The sequence below is a fragment of the Macrotis lagotis genome, chromosome X, assembly GCF_037893015.1.
Source record: "Macrotis lagotis isolate mMagLag1 chromosome X, bilby.v1.9.chrom.fasta, whole genome shotgun sequence".
Taxonomy (NCBI): Eukaryota; Metazoa; Chordata; class Mammalia; order Peramelemorphia; family Peramelidae; genus Macrotis; species Macrotis lagotis.
The window spans coordinates 586479067-586492748 of NC_133666.1; the positions used below are offsets into that span (position 1 = coordinate 586479067).

At 38.1% G+C, this 13682-nt stretch overlaps 1 protein-coding gene across 6 annotated transcripts in view; it reads right to left on the reverse strand.

The window, feature by feature from the left end:
• Positions 1–205: 205 nt before the first annotated feature.
• The window catches only part of KLHL38 (kelch like family member 38), a 29566-nt gene continuing 16089 nt past the window's right edge, over positions 206–13682 (reverse strand). For all 6 annotated transcript variants that reach the window (XM_074201614.1, XM_074201611.1, XM_074201613.1 and 3 more), the window contains 2 exons: positions 3243–3348; positions 206–1287 (listed from right to left, as the gene is read on the reverse strand). In XM_074201614.1, the coding sequence (XP_074057715.1) occupies positions 992–1287; positions 3243–3348 (402 nt within the window). In that variant the 3' untranslated portion in view covers positions 206–991. The remainder of the gene's footprint in view (positions 1288–3242; positions 3349–13682) is intronic.

The window sequence follows — 13682 nt, forward strand, 5'->3', positions numbered from 1 at the left end:
AGTGTCAGAGAGGTATAACTTCCAGACCCTGGGCTTATTCTCCCACTCACACCCTGAGTCATATTGCCAATTTGTAAAGCTCAGGAAGATGAAAGGAACTCTTGAAATAGCCAGTACTCTCAGCACAAGGGAGATAGCTGTGTTAGTTAACCTCCTAAAGAACGTGTTGACTTTCTGCCCCCAAAAACAATTCTCCTAGAATGACTCCAAAATAAAATGCTGATTTTAATCACAAGGTTACAGTTCATGCTAGGCTGGAGGAAAACATCAGTTGGTACCAGCAAATATTATTCCTGGGTTCATAGGATTTCAAGCTGGAGGGCACCTTTAGAGATCCTCTAATCTAATAATAGTTAACTTTTACATAACACTTAAGGATTTGCACAACACATTCCTTACTGTATCCCATTTTATCCTCATAAGAGCTCAGGGAGGGAGGGAGATGTAACAGGCATTACTTCTCCCATTTTACAGAGATGCATTCTGAGGTTGAGGGAACGACCCAAAATAATACAGTTAGACAGTTTCAGAGATTAGAACTCAAATTTCGAATCTAAGTCCAGCCTTCTTTTCATTGCACCCCAAGGCATCCATATGCCCTCTGGAGTTCTAATATATTATGTATATAGAGTGATTTAATTAGTATAGGAAGCTTTTGGTAGGGGAAATTCTTTACCCTTCCAACTTCAGATCACAACTCATCCAAAGCTTTAATTTTAGAGAGTTGCCTGGGACACTGAAAAATTAAGCGATTTGTCCATGGTCACGTAGTGGTCGGATTTGAACCCAGGTTCCAGTCTCCAAATTTGTCATTCTATCCTCTTTGAAATGTCTGGACCTTTCCAGATCCAGACCACACACATAGAAGTGAGAGGTTTAGAAGAACACAAAAAAATCCTTTTTCATGCTTTGAGCTTGGCTATGTTTAGTATAAAGGTTCTACTATCGCCTCTGAATCTCCTTATCTTTTTTTCCATCTATAGTGTTATTGCTATCTGTAGGGAGATTCAGAAGAATAAGGTAGGCATTGGAGAGTGAGGCATCCATGATCAAAGAGTTTGTGGGGTAATCTCCCCTGGGATGTCCAAGTATCTGTCTCTGGGTCATAGCAATCAAATGAGTCTAAGTCTTCAATGTTGCTGTCCATGGTGAGCCTCCGGCCTCCAGTCACATAGAGCTTGTCCCCAATCACTGTGGCCCCATGGTGCATCCTTCTGTCTTTCATGTCAGCACACTTTACAAATTTGTTGGCTTGAGGGTTGTAAGCAAGAAGCCTTCTTGTATAACCTGAGAATTAAAGTAATGCATTTTCACCATCAGCATTGTGTTCAACCCTGTGTTAACATTTTTATCAATGACTTGGATGAAGGAAGTCACAGTAGGCTCCTCAAGTGTGTGCATGACACAAGATTGGGAGAGGCAGCTAACTCAATAGATAACCAGGGTCCCAAATGATTTTAACAGTCTAGAACCATGGACTGAATCTACTATGATGAAATTCATTTGAGAAAGTCATATATTTGAGTTTAAGAAATTGGCCTCAAAAGGACAAGATGTTTAGTTGACAGTTTGTCTGAAAAAGAGCTAGGGGTTTTAATGGTTTTAATGGGTTATAAATGCACTTAATTCACTAAGAGAATGCATTCAGGTTACAGTAAGATAATATCCTCAAAGAGTAAGTCCTATCATACTCTATTCAGAACACACCCCAGACTGGGATATTGTGTTCAGTTCTGGTTATCACAGTGATAGACTAAGGATTGTTTAGACAAGGGCAACCAGAATGGTGAAGGGATTTGAGTTAGTATCATATGAGGACTGGATGAATGGTATATGGGTAAAAAGAATAGAAAAGAGGAAAAAGAAAGGACAGGGTGGACCTGACCTCTTTAATTACTAAAAAAGGGAGAGAGAGAGAGAGAGAGAGAGAGAGAGAGAGAGAGAGATTAAACTTGTTCTGTTTGGCCCAAGAGGGCAGAATTAGAAACCAAGATCAGAAACTGCAAAGAGGTCAATATGGACTTTATTTAAAGCCCTTCCTTAACAATTAGCACTAGTCCAATATGTGACTTCTCTCCCTCTGGCGGTCTTTGAGCAAAATCTGAATGCTCATTTGACAGTTATTTTGTAACATTGATTCTTTTGGGGGCAGAGGTTGTACTAAATGACCATTGTTGAGTACAAAATTTTGGAAATCTCAATTCATTACAGCTTTGGGGAACAGCCTATATAAAATCAAGGAGGCAGAAGATGGAGATGGAAGGATCTAGGCCTGTCTGACTGGAACACAGAGAGCAGGCAAGGAAATGACATGGATTGTAGGACTAAGAGCTGGAGATCACCAGAATTAAGTCCTTCCTAGCATGGAAGGAATAATCTCCTTTACAAGGAGCTTTAATGCCATTGGAAACAATTTTGGTTCCTTTCTTTTCTCCTCTAAATTTTCAGCTCTTAAGGGGCAAGAACCACAGGTAATTGCTCAGCCAGGTACAATATATATTACCTGCTGACATAATCTGTCACCTAGAAGAGTGCCATTCAAGCTGGGGGTTCTGGTCAATGGTCAAAGTTCTAAGTGGATTGAGATTACTTAGTCCTGGTTACTTAGACTCCAAATATATATAACTCTGCTATGTATTTTTTTTGGAGAAAATCAGGTTAAGTGACTTGCCCAGGGTCACATAGCTACTATGGGTGTGAAGTCAAATTTGAACTCAGGTCCTCTTGACTCTAGGGTCAGTGCTTTATCCCAGGGCCAGTACTCTATCCACTGTGTCACCTTGAACTTTGACATGTTTATATCTGCTCAACTACAGGGAGTTGATGTTCTCTTATTAATGAAATTTAACAAAGAGAGGATAAAGAACCTTTTCCATATTGCTCTTTATTCTAATGAGAGAAAAGTCCCTTCAAAAACAAAATCTAAATGAAACTAAACAAATTAACATGTTTTAGGATTTTAGTGTTTATAAAGTTTTCTTTAGGATAACCCTCTGAAATAAATGATGTGAGTACCTTCATGATATAAATGAAAGAACTGAGGTTGTGAGAGGTGAGGACATTTGCTCAAAATCCTGCAGTTAGTAATTGTCAGAACCAGGATTTCAAGACCTGTGCTCTTTCTAATTTCTATTAAAAAAAAAAGTCACCGGTAAGTTTGAATAGCATCTTCCTTTTAATTACTCTTCTCTAATGGGGGGCTCCAGGTTCATACTTAAATGTCACACTTCATGCAAACTTACCTCCAACGATGATAATTTGGCCCCTGAGCACCACCGCAGGAGCACAGACATTCTTGATCATTCTGGTCTCCATTCTGAACCATGTGTTTCTAGAAATATGGTAAACCTGTAAGAGAATATGGCAGGATCATAGCAATCAGAGCACAACATTGTTTTTAAGTCATTAAAGTCTATTCCTTATCCAGAATAAAAGAACAGAGTGTAATATGATTCCAGGATGATCCCATGATACTCAAAGTTTAATCTTGATGTGGCCAAGAGTTTTATAAAATAGTCCAATATTTCTGCATAATAAGATGTTGAAACCCGGATCACATATAGTTCAATTCTCTCATTTTTAATAGTTTGCCAACCACAACTCGTGACTTACATAAATGGTGTCACAGATAGGGCTCAAACCCCAATCTTCCAAATCAAATATAAACAATTTAGATTCCAGCTCCACTTTTGATTCTCTACACTTTTTTTGCCTCCATCTCAGTTTCCCTCTCAGCCTAGAAATGTATTTGTCTCTGTGGCTTCCTCCTTTGATGGGTGAAAAAAATTCTCAAGTCAGTCATGTTCACTTCCTTCCTGGCTTCTTCCTCCTCCAGCCTAACTTTTCAGCTTTTTTTCCTATGTGTTGTCTTCCCCCATTAGAATGTAAGCTCCACAAGAGTAAGTACTGTCTTCCTTTTTGCTTGGATTTGTATTCCCAGCACTAAAACTACACAGGTGCTTAATATATGCTTGTGCTCTCCCTCTCTCTCTGCCTGTCTCTGTCTCTTTCCCCCTCCATTATCCATCTATCCCTAAGTATCAATCCATCTCTCTGTTTATATTTCTACTGCTACTTCTATATATCCATCTTTCTCTTCTATTCATCTCTTTATATTCATCTATCTGTCCATCTCTCTCTCTCTCTCTCTCTCTCTCTCTCTCTCTCCCCCTCTATTTCTCTATCCTCTCTCCCTGCCTCCTATCCTCTTATCTATTTAGAAAGGACTTTGAAGTTTCCATCCCCTTCTCTCTCTATAAGGGACTTTGAAGGTCCCCTTATCTTATGAGGAAGTGAGGACCAGAATGTGAAGTGACTCGCTCAGGGTCATACACTTACTAGGTGCCAAAGCTAGAATTAGAAAAGGGCCCTGATCCACAACCAGTCTTCTTGCCCAACATTAGACTGACTTCCACTTCCTTCTATACAACATTGTGTCTTGGAGCTTTGCATGTACCTCCTTTAATAGGAAATGTAGAGTCGCATTATCTTCTTTCCACCAGTTTAATGCTGGGTTTCTCCCATTTTTCAAAATACCCTGAAGGCAAGAAGAAGATCTGAGTTCTTCTTACTCCATCTGGAGCAGGTTGGGAAGCCTTTGAGCCATTTAACACAGAATCTGAATCTAAGAATTGGAAGGCACCAGTGCTCTGTACTTGAATGAGAATCTCTATTACAATGTAAGTGAGCACCCAGTCTTGTCCCGGAGACCTTTGGTGAACAGGAACCAATCACTTCCTCAGGCATCCCATTCCACTTTAGGGTAGCTCTAATGGGTAAGTGGGGCATCTGGGGGGAGGTAAAGTAGCTAGAGCACCAGGCCTCAGAAACTGGAAGACCTTTTAAACAAATCCAGCCTCAGACACCTCCTAGCTGTGTGACCCTAGACAAGTCATTTAACTCTTTTAGCCTCACTTCCTTTTGCATAAAATCAGCTGGAAAAGGAAATGGAGTCATGGAGAGTTGTATACATCTGAAATGTGTCAACGTTTTCCTTCTACAGTGGCATGAATCTGAAGTGAGAAGAGTTCTTGAAAATCATTTGGCCCTTTCATTTTCCAGGTTAGGAAACTGAAGTACTGGGTAGTTAAATGATTTATTCATGGTTACATAGACAGAAAGGCTTCTGACTGAAGAACCAGGTTTTTTTCCTTTGTACCACACTTCTTCCATTTATATCAAACCTAAATCTCTCTCTGAATTCTTGTTTACAAATGATAAGAGTTTTTCCTTTTATCAAGGAAAGGGTTTTTTTCCCCCTAAAGAAAGAAAAAGGGAAAGAAAAGAGAAAAATGAAAGAGATGAAGGATGATATTTCAGTAACGGTTCCACATAAGGTAAAAGCTAGAGCTGGAAGAGTGGAAACCTCTCTTAGCCTCAGTATTTTTCATATAAGTGGAAGTAATAATACCACCTGCCTTAAAGAGATGTGATAAACTGTGAAAAGGGTTTTGTAAACCTTAAAATACCATATATATATATATATATATATATGTATAAACTATCCTCCTCCTCTTTGTTATTAGGCATACCTGTGAGATATAAGGTTTAGAGTATCCCAACACAGTGGTTGGGAAATATTAAGTAACTAATTTATTCCCTATACAAATTTCATAGTATGAATTTCCCCTTTTAAAATGAAGTGATACATAACATTTACATAATGCTAAATTTGTGTTAGGCACTTAATAATTACTATCTTTCTTGATCTTCACAATAATCCTGAGAGGTGGTGCTATAATTTTCACTTTTGCAGCTGAGGTAATTGAGGCAGATTGTGGTTAAGTTATTTGCTCAGAGTCACACAGCTAGAAAGTTACTAAGGCTAGATTTTGAACTCATGTCTTCCTGACCCCCAGTTCTTCACTCTATCCATTAAGGCACTCAGTGCCCCAGAAAAAGCATAGTAAATTGAAAAAAGAAACTCGGGGATTATTACTATGTCATAATTTTCATATGAATATTCTTAAACATGGAAAATATATTACAGGTAGAATCTCCCTTTTTGGAAGACTTGCTATAATGTGTTCTTATTGGTTCAGGATTGTATAAAGAGAGCCTCACCTATTGGTTGGAAAAACATTGGATGGAACGCCAGAGGTTTCTCTTTTGGCCTTTTGATTCAATGAAGCAGGGAAGCACCACATGTGTTGGAGGAGATGAAAAACTAGTAAGACAAATCACAGTGTTGCTAATAACCTTTGGAAAAGACTTTAAAATACTCTTAGAAAAAACTAATTTAGCTTGTAGTTTACCCAGATGAATAAATGCCTCACTCTATTCTCTCTTCTGAGTTTGTATTGGGTACAGTTTCATGAACAAATAAGAATGATTTTAAAAAAAAGAGCTATGTTTAGCTTGGAGAACAGAAAGCAGCAGGGACATGGTATATCTTCAAGTATTTGAAGGGTTGTCAAGTGGGAAGAGGGATTATACTTATTTTGTTTGACCCTACAGGCAGACACAGGACAGTTGTACAAAATAAGAATAAATAAATTAATTTAAAAAAACTCCCTAACTTCTAGAACTTAGAGGAAAAATGAGTGACTGTGGGGTATAGTGGGCTCCTTATCAATGGAGGATTTGAAGCAAGGAATGAATGACCACTTATCTAGTATATTATAATGGGTCTCTTATTCAGGAAAGGGCTGGAGTAGATTCTTTCCAATTCTGAGATTCTGTATTCCTATTAAGTATCAATCATTTTCTTTTGTGGAACTTGGCAAGATTATCCAATGGTAGAGTCAGAAGGAAAGGTTGGTTTGATGAGACAGGAATATGCATGCTTGATCTGAATAGCAAACTCCAATCAATGTTAAGTTTTGATGCCAATGCCCTATTTTCCAAACCAAACTCCATAGCTGTGCTTAAAAATCTCAATCTGCTTCATCAAATAACTCTAAATATTCATCTTCAATATGTTTGAATGAGTGAAATTCCCATTTCAAAAACCAGGACTAAGGAGCCAAGAAAAGCATCTGAATCTACTACTTTTAACTTTTTTCCATTGCTCCAACTGAAAACAGCGACATGTATTATACTTCTTGGCTCTGTAGCTCGTTTGATTGTATCATTTAATTCTTGAAAGCGTAGCATGGATGATTAAGAGGTTTTCAGAATGATACTGTGTTCTTCTTCACTGAGAAAGTAGAAGACCAAATTCCAAATCCCTTTCTTTCCCTATTGGAAGATAGCAGGACAGGGAAGAAGGATAGTCAAAGGGATTGGGCTGGTTAGAGGAGGAGGTGCTTTTCTCACATGGCATCACGTAGGCATGGGGTGGCATGAATAAGACATAAAAATTCCTCATTATACCTGATTTCTTTAGTTACAGATTGGAGAAAGCCTTGATCTAAGAGAGTTTTTTTTAAAAAAAAAGTCTATAATGAGGAAGTAATCAGGCTAAGAATTAACTGAGAGCAGATTAGACAATGGATGAGTCAGTCATGTATGAGCAATAAGAAAAACAAGGATTAAGTTAGCTAAGACGTAGAGTAGGAGGGGAATATTTTGGGGGAGTGAAGTTAGAATGGGCACCATAAAGAACCCATTCAGCCAGACTTCCTTGTGTGTGGGAACCAGGGAAAGAGAAAAACGATTGCAGGTTATCAGGGAACTGACTGGGATTTCAGTTCTGTGTGAATTTAAGGGAAAGAGAGGGGTGGAAAAAAAGAGCTTTAAAAATACTTGTTTTTACAAAAGTCAGAATTTAGAGACAATTTTCCCTAAGGAAGTTAAGCTTAATATCAGAAATGGCACAGTGGAAACACTTAGAAGGGTACTAGATTTAGACTCAGCTGACTTAGGTTCACATCATAGCTTGAATACTTATTAGCTCTCTGTACTCGGGCAATAAATACCTTTCACCTGAAAAATCTGTAAAAGTTATCTTTAAAATAAAAATTAAAAAAAGATTGAATTAGATAAGTTTTTTTTAACCTCCCTTCCAGCTTTAAATCTTTGATCTTGTGATCTATGAAGGACAGCTGGGTGACACAGTGGATTAGAGCAACAGGCCTAGAGTCAAGGAGGACTCATCTTTTTGAATTCATATCTGACCTCAGACATTTACCAGCTGTGTGACCCTAGGCAAATCATTCAATCCCATTTGCCTCAGTTTTCTCATCCGTCAAATAATTTGGAGAAGAAAATGATATAGCACTCCAGTATCTTTGCTAAAAAGATCACAAATGGGAGTACAGAGACAAGACTGAAAAACTGGACTGAATTATTTACGATACCATGAAAAATAAATGTAGAAATAGGAAGAATTAGAAAGAGAAAGTATATTTTTCTCTTACCTGTCTTTCAAATTATTACTCTGGGATCAGTTATCAAATCATTCTAACAACTGCAACTAGAAAAGAAATAAGTTTTCTATTCTTTGGTTTCACTCTTCATCCTTCTCACTGCTTAGAACAAGATTTCCTTTCTTGGCCATCATTCCCTAGTAACTATTGTAGCCTTATAGTAGAAAGTAAGTTTCATTAAGTTAAGAGATTCTATCTTGCTTTTCTTTTTGTCTTTCAAGAACCTAACATAGTATCTGGTACATATTAGGCACTTAATGTTTGTAGATTTTTGAGCAACTGAATCTGGGAGCCAGGGCGAGAAAGACTTCTGGAAAAAGGCTAATTTGAATATCTGTATATAGTCAACGCTCCCCAATGATTGATATATATATATATAATATATATATATATATTATATACAATAAAGTATTTCCTTGGTCTTGAATGGTGTTCCTGGTGATTTACTAATGATGTGGGGAAATTGAGGAAAATAAAGAAATTTGTTTAGCCTTGAAGCTAAGTTTGCAGGTGATGGAATAGGAAGACAAGTAACCCAGGGCAATGTACTTGTATGCAATCCCATTTTTTAGGATTGAGCCAACTTTCAGAGTATTTAATAGAGGACTCACTTATGGAATGAACAGGAAGGGTTTAAATATATCAGTGATTAGGGCAAGTATGCCACCAGGAAAGGTAATTGCTTCTTAGATGAGTGGGGTCTGAGCTGGCATTCAAGCAAGTGTTAATCTGAAGAGCAGGCTGAGTTTCTTAGAGACATTAAAATTCAAGGAGTTGAGAGTCTGAGTAGAAAATCAAATGGAGGAATAAAGATTCAGGACAGGAGGCTAGCACTGGTTCAGGAGGCAAGATACAGGGTGAGGAGAGGAGCCTAACATCTTTCCAAACCCATCTTTCATAGAAGCTACCTACTTTCCTATCCTCCAACTCATGCTGAGGGGCATGAATTGACTCCTCCACTTCTGATTTAACGAAGCCCATCAGACTTGGACCTTTCCCTTTTCTCAGAATTCTTCACCAGGGATGCTCCTTTCAATTTCAGGGTATGCTTCCTGAGGGCTGGCTCCATGTTTATCCTCAGACTTGTGCCCATGGTTTATCTTATCTCTCAGATGGATGTGTGTGTGTGTGTGTGTGTGTGTGTGTGTGTGTGTGTGTGTGTATCATCACCTCTGCTGTCTGGCATTTCAGTTCTGATATTGGGGCAACAGTTATTGGTGAAGTAGATAGTATAGTGCTACATATGTATTAGCTATTATTAAATCGAGAAGGAAATGGCAAACCACTCCAGTATTTCTGCCAAGAAAACCCCCCAAATGGTCATGAATACATCAATTAAATTACAAGAACAATAAAATTGAGTTGTGAAGTTAGGAAGACCTGGGACAGAATGCCACTGCTGACTACTATTAACTGGGTAATTCTAAGTTTCAAAATTTCCAAGTTTTTGGGATGGTCAGTGAATAGACAAAACTGATTGGGATTAGGTCTCCTAGAAGTAGACTGATTATTCAGTTGAATGGACTATATAAGGATAAATTCTCTTTTATGACCACATGGAGCAGGTCTTCGTGATTCTGCTACAGGGAAGGGAACTCTGAGTTGGGAATCTTAAGGAATAGGAGAATTATCCAAATTTTGTAATGCCAGCCAACAGTACAATTGAGAAGGGAGAGAAGTGAGGTCTATGTGAACTGAACATCTTACTTGTTCTCACTCAGATTTGCAGTGGCTTGGTCTACTTGGTTATTAATTGGTACAGTCTGAGCTAAGTTCTCATAGACTATTTCCATAACCACCATGATAGCATAAGAAGTTCTGGGATGTTTATTTTCTCTGGGATAAATCATATCTTGCATATTTATCTTCTCTAGTCCACAATAGAGTTTGTAAAGTTCACAGAGGCCTTACATTCACTATGACTGGTGGCATAGCTGGATCCAGAAACACCCTAGAGTGTTTCAAACCTCAGGTTTGATCTCTAGTGTAGGAACTAGGTAAGTGTAGGGAAGGATAACAGGATGAAGGATGGGTGAAAGATGTGGTGTAGCTTAATGGGAAGTGGTGACAGAGGGTCTTGATTCAGTAGCCTGCTCTGCCATTTATTTACTTGTGTGACCTTGGACTAATTATTTAACCTTTCTTGGCCTCAGTTTCCTCATCTAAAGGTGATCTTTAAGGTTCCAAGATTACATCTTTTAACCCACGATTCCTGTGAGAGGTCTCATTGCCCTTCTTCTAGTGACAGGGAAATATTGAATATGGCATAACTTGGTTTATCCCAGCTCTCATCCACTGTTCAATGGACTTCCAAAGATAGGCTGGAATAATGATAGAAGAGACTTAAGCTGAGCTTAATGCAGATATTTAATATATCTATATAGGATATATAGAAGATATATTCTTCTATAAGTGGATAATTGGTAACAGTACCCTTTTGGATTGATTCATTGCAGATAGAGGAGGGAAAATCTTCTAAAAATTGACCCACCAAGGCAAGGGGATTGATGCTGAGATCTTAGAGTCAAGAAGGAATTACATTCCTTCCTTTGCTGGAGTCAAGTCATTGGCTAGCAAACTTGAGTCTAAACAGATATGGGGGAGGAATATCTTTGCATTCTTAAAGGAAACCCTTAGAATTGTCCATTAGAGGGCTATTTTCAGTGACCCAGCAGGCACTTTGCCCTATTGGCATGCCACCAGGAAAACTCCATTTGCCTGGACTTTGGGAAATGCTCAGGGGAGGAGGTCCAAATGAATAAAGAACCCTGGAATGTTCCCTCTCATGGAAATGGACCCCAGCATAACCCAAGTCAACTGTTCATTTTCCTCAGTGGCAGCTCCATCTTATAGAGAAGTCAATTCTTCAGAGACTGTGCTGGAACCCCCTTCTAGAGAGTTTTCAATATGACTCTAATGTTGTCAGCCACAGGCTCTCTCGTCTTTAGAGGCAGATCACCCAGATACATACCTCCTGGCTGTGCTAGATCCCTTTCTGGTTCAGATAGGATCTGTGGTCTATAACTACTCTTGACTATCCAAGGTTGTAAATGTACAATTTAGGAATTGGGAACATCAATTTTTACATGTTGCAACTCAGCTGTTGCTTATGAAAACCCATTTGATGTGAAGCATGCTATCCTCAAATCATCTACAGCAGCCAATTCCCTGAGTCCTTGAAAGTCAGAGTCCCAAAAGGATAGACCCTTCTCCCCTCTTTGAATTATTAGTGTCAGGAGAATGACCAGAGCAGAAATAAATGCTGCTTCCAGTTTCTGGTATTTTTGACATTTTACTAGTAGTCTAAGAGTTGGGGAGGAAACAATCTGGACTCTAATGAGACTTCATTCAGTTATTTTTTCAATCAACTGAGTCATTAGAGCCAGTAAGATGAAAAGAATGGTGGACTTGTATTCAAGTGCAGACTTTGTTACTGATGAGGGTCACTATGTCACCCTGGGAAAGTCATTTCAACTCTTCTGAACCTCAGTTTTCTCTTCAGTAAAATGGGCTAATATTGATACTTCCTACCTTAGAGGGGTACTGTGAAGATCAGAGGAGATGTAATGTATGTAAAGTACTTTATAGTTATAAAGTGTTATATAAATGTTAACTACTGAATTTGTGTCTGATTAGCTTAGGTGAGGCCTTTCTATTGAGTAAAAACAATGGTTTAAAGATACTTTTATAAACCATGCTTAAAAGACATTAAAACTGTATCCTTTGATTCAGTAATATCACCACTAGGGCTATATCCCAAAAAGAACATAAAAATTGGAAAAGTCTCAGTTGTTCAAAAGTACTAATAGCAGTTTTTTGTAGTGGCAAAGAAGTAGAAATTGAGGGAATGTCCATCAATTGGGATTGACTGAACAATCTATGGTACATGAAAGTGATGGAGTATTATTTTTCTGGAGGAAATCATGAGTCACTGGATTTTAGAGAAGCATGGAAAGACTTGAATGAGCTAATGTTGAGTGAAATGAGTAGAACCAAGAGAACATTGTATATATCAACTACAACATTGTGAGATGATCAATCATGATGGATTCAGCTCCTCTCAGTAGTTCAGTGATCAAATGAAATCTTCTTTCACAACATGGCTAATATGGAATTAAATTAAACACAATTGTACAAGGACAACTTTTACCAGATTGTTTGCTGTCATGGGGAGTGGGGAGGCAAGGAAGGGTGGTAGAAAAATGGAACTCATATTGCAAAATGGATGAATGTTGAAAACTATCTGCATGTAATTAGAAAAATTAAATAAAATTTCAATAGCAAAGATACTTTATAGAAAGGGGGAACCTTTTAACATTGCAATTTATCACCCACTTCAAATTCCAGTCTTGGATATATTATCTGTCTTGGTAGAACTGAATGTACTTCAGAAGAAAGAGAATTGGTAGGTAAAGGACCTCATTTTTAGTTGTAGTTACTACCTGTATGGTTCTGAGCAATCCTGTAATCTCTGGGCCTTTGTTTATACACTTGGAAGATAAAGAGGTTGAACCAGATGATCTAATTCTCAATTTGCGTGTAACTGATTTTGTTTTCCTCATTTATTATCAGTAGGCTTCAGAGGCAGCTAGGTGATATATGTGAGTGTTGGAGTTGGAGTCGGAGTCTGGAAGACCTAAATTCAAATACAATCTCAGATTACTAGTTTTGACCCTGGGTGTGAGAAATGATTCATTTGGACCTCCCTACTCTATTCCAATCAATACTAATCAGTTTGATATGATTCCATAGGGAAAGTGATCATAAATTCTGTATATTAGATCCCAGAGCTGTGAATTATAGATTGTTTAGTTCACTTGCTCAATCAGATGGAAGTTAAACTAAGAGTTGTTATTGTGACCAAGATCATCATGGTAAAGGTGACTCAATTACACAGAAAGTTCCCCAACTTACTTTTGTACCTCTGGACTACTCTCTCTTGACCAACATGAGGTGACCATCCTAAGACCATCTTATGACCATTTAGTCAGTAGAGATACCCTATACTTTGTCCAACCTGAAATCTACCTACTGATATGCCATTTTTTGACTGATACATCATTTTTGGCCCTTGAAACAAGGTCTATCAACTAATGAGATTCGTATTATGTATAATGAATCTAAAGTGCTCAGATATCAAATCTAGTATTAAGTCTTATAAATATAAGGCCTTGGAGGCAGGGGGCATCTCAGATTGGGAGGAGGATCTGAGATCCATTTCATTTCATGGATCTTTTAATAAAGTGCCATCATCTCAGAGCACTGCCTTAGATTGTTTTATTGTAGATTTTAAACTCCACAAGGACATCATTTAACCTTTCTCAGCCTCAGTTTCCTTATCTGTAAAATGGAAGTAATAATGGTACTTTCTCT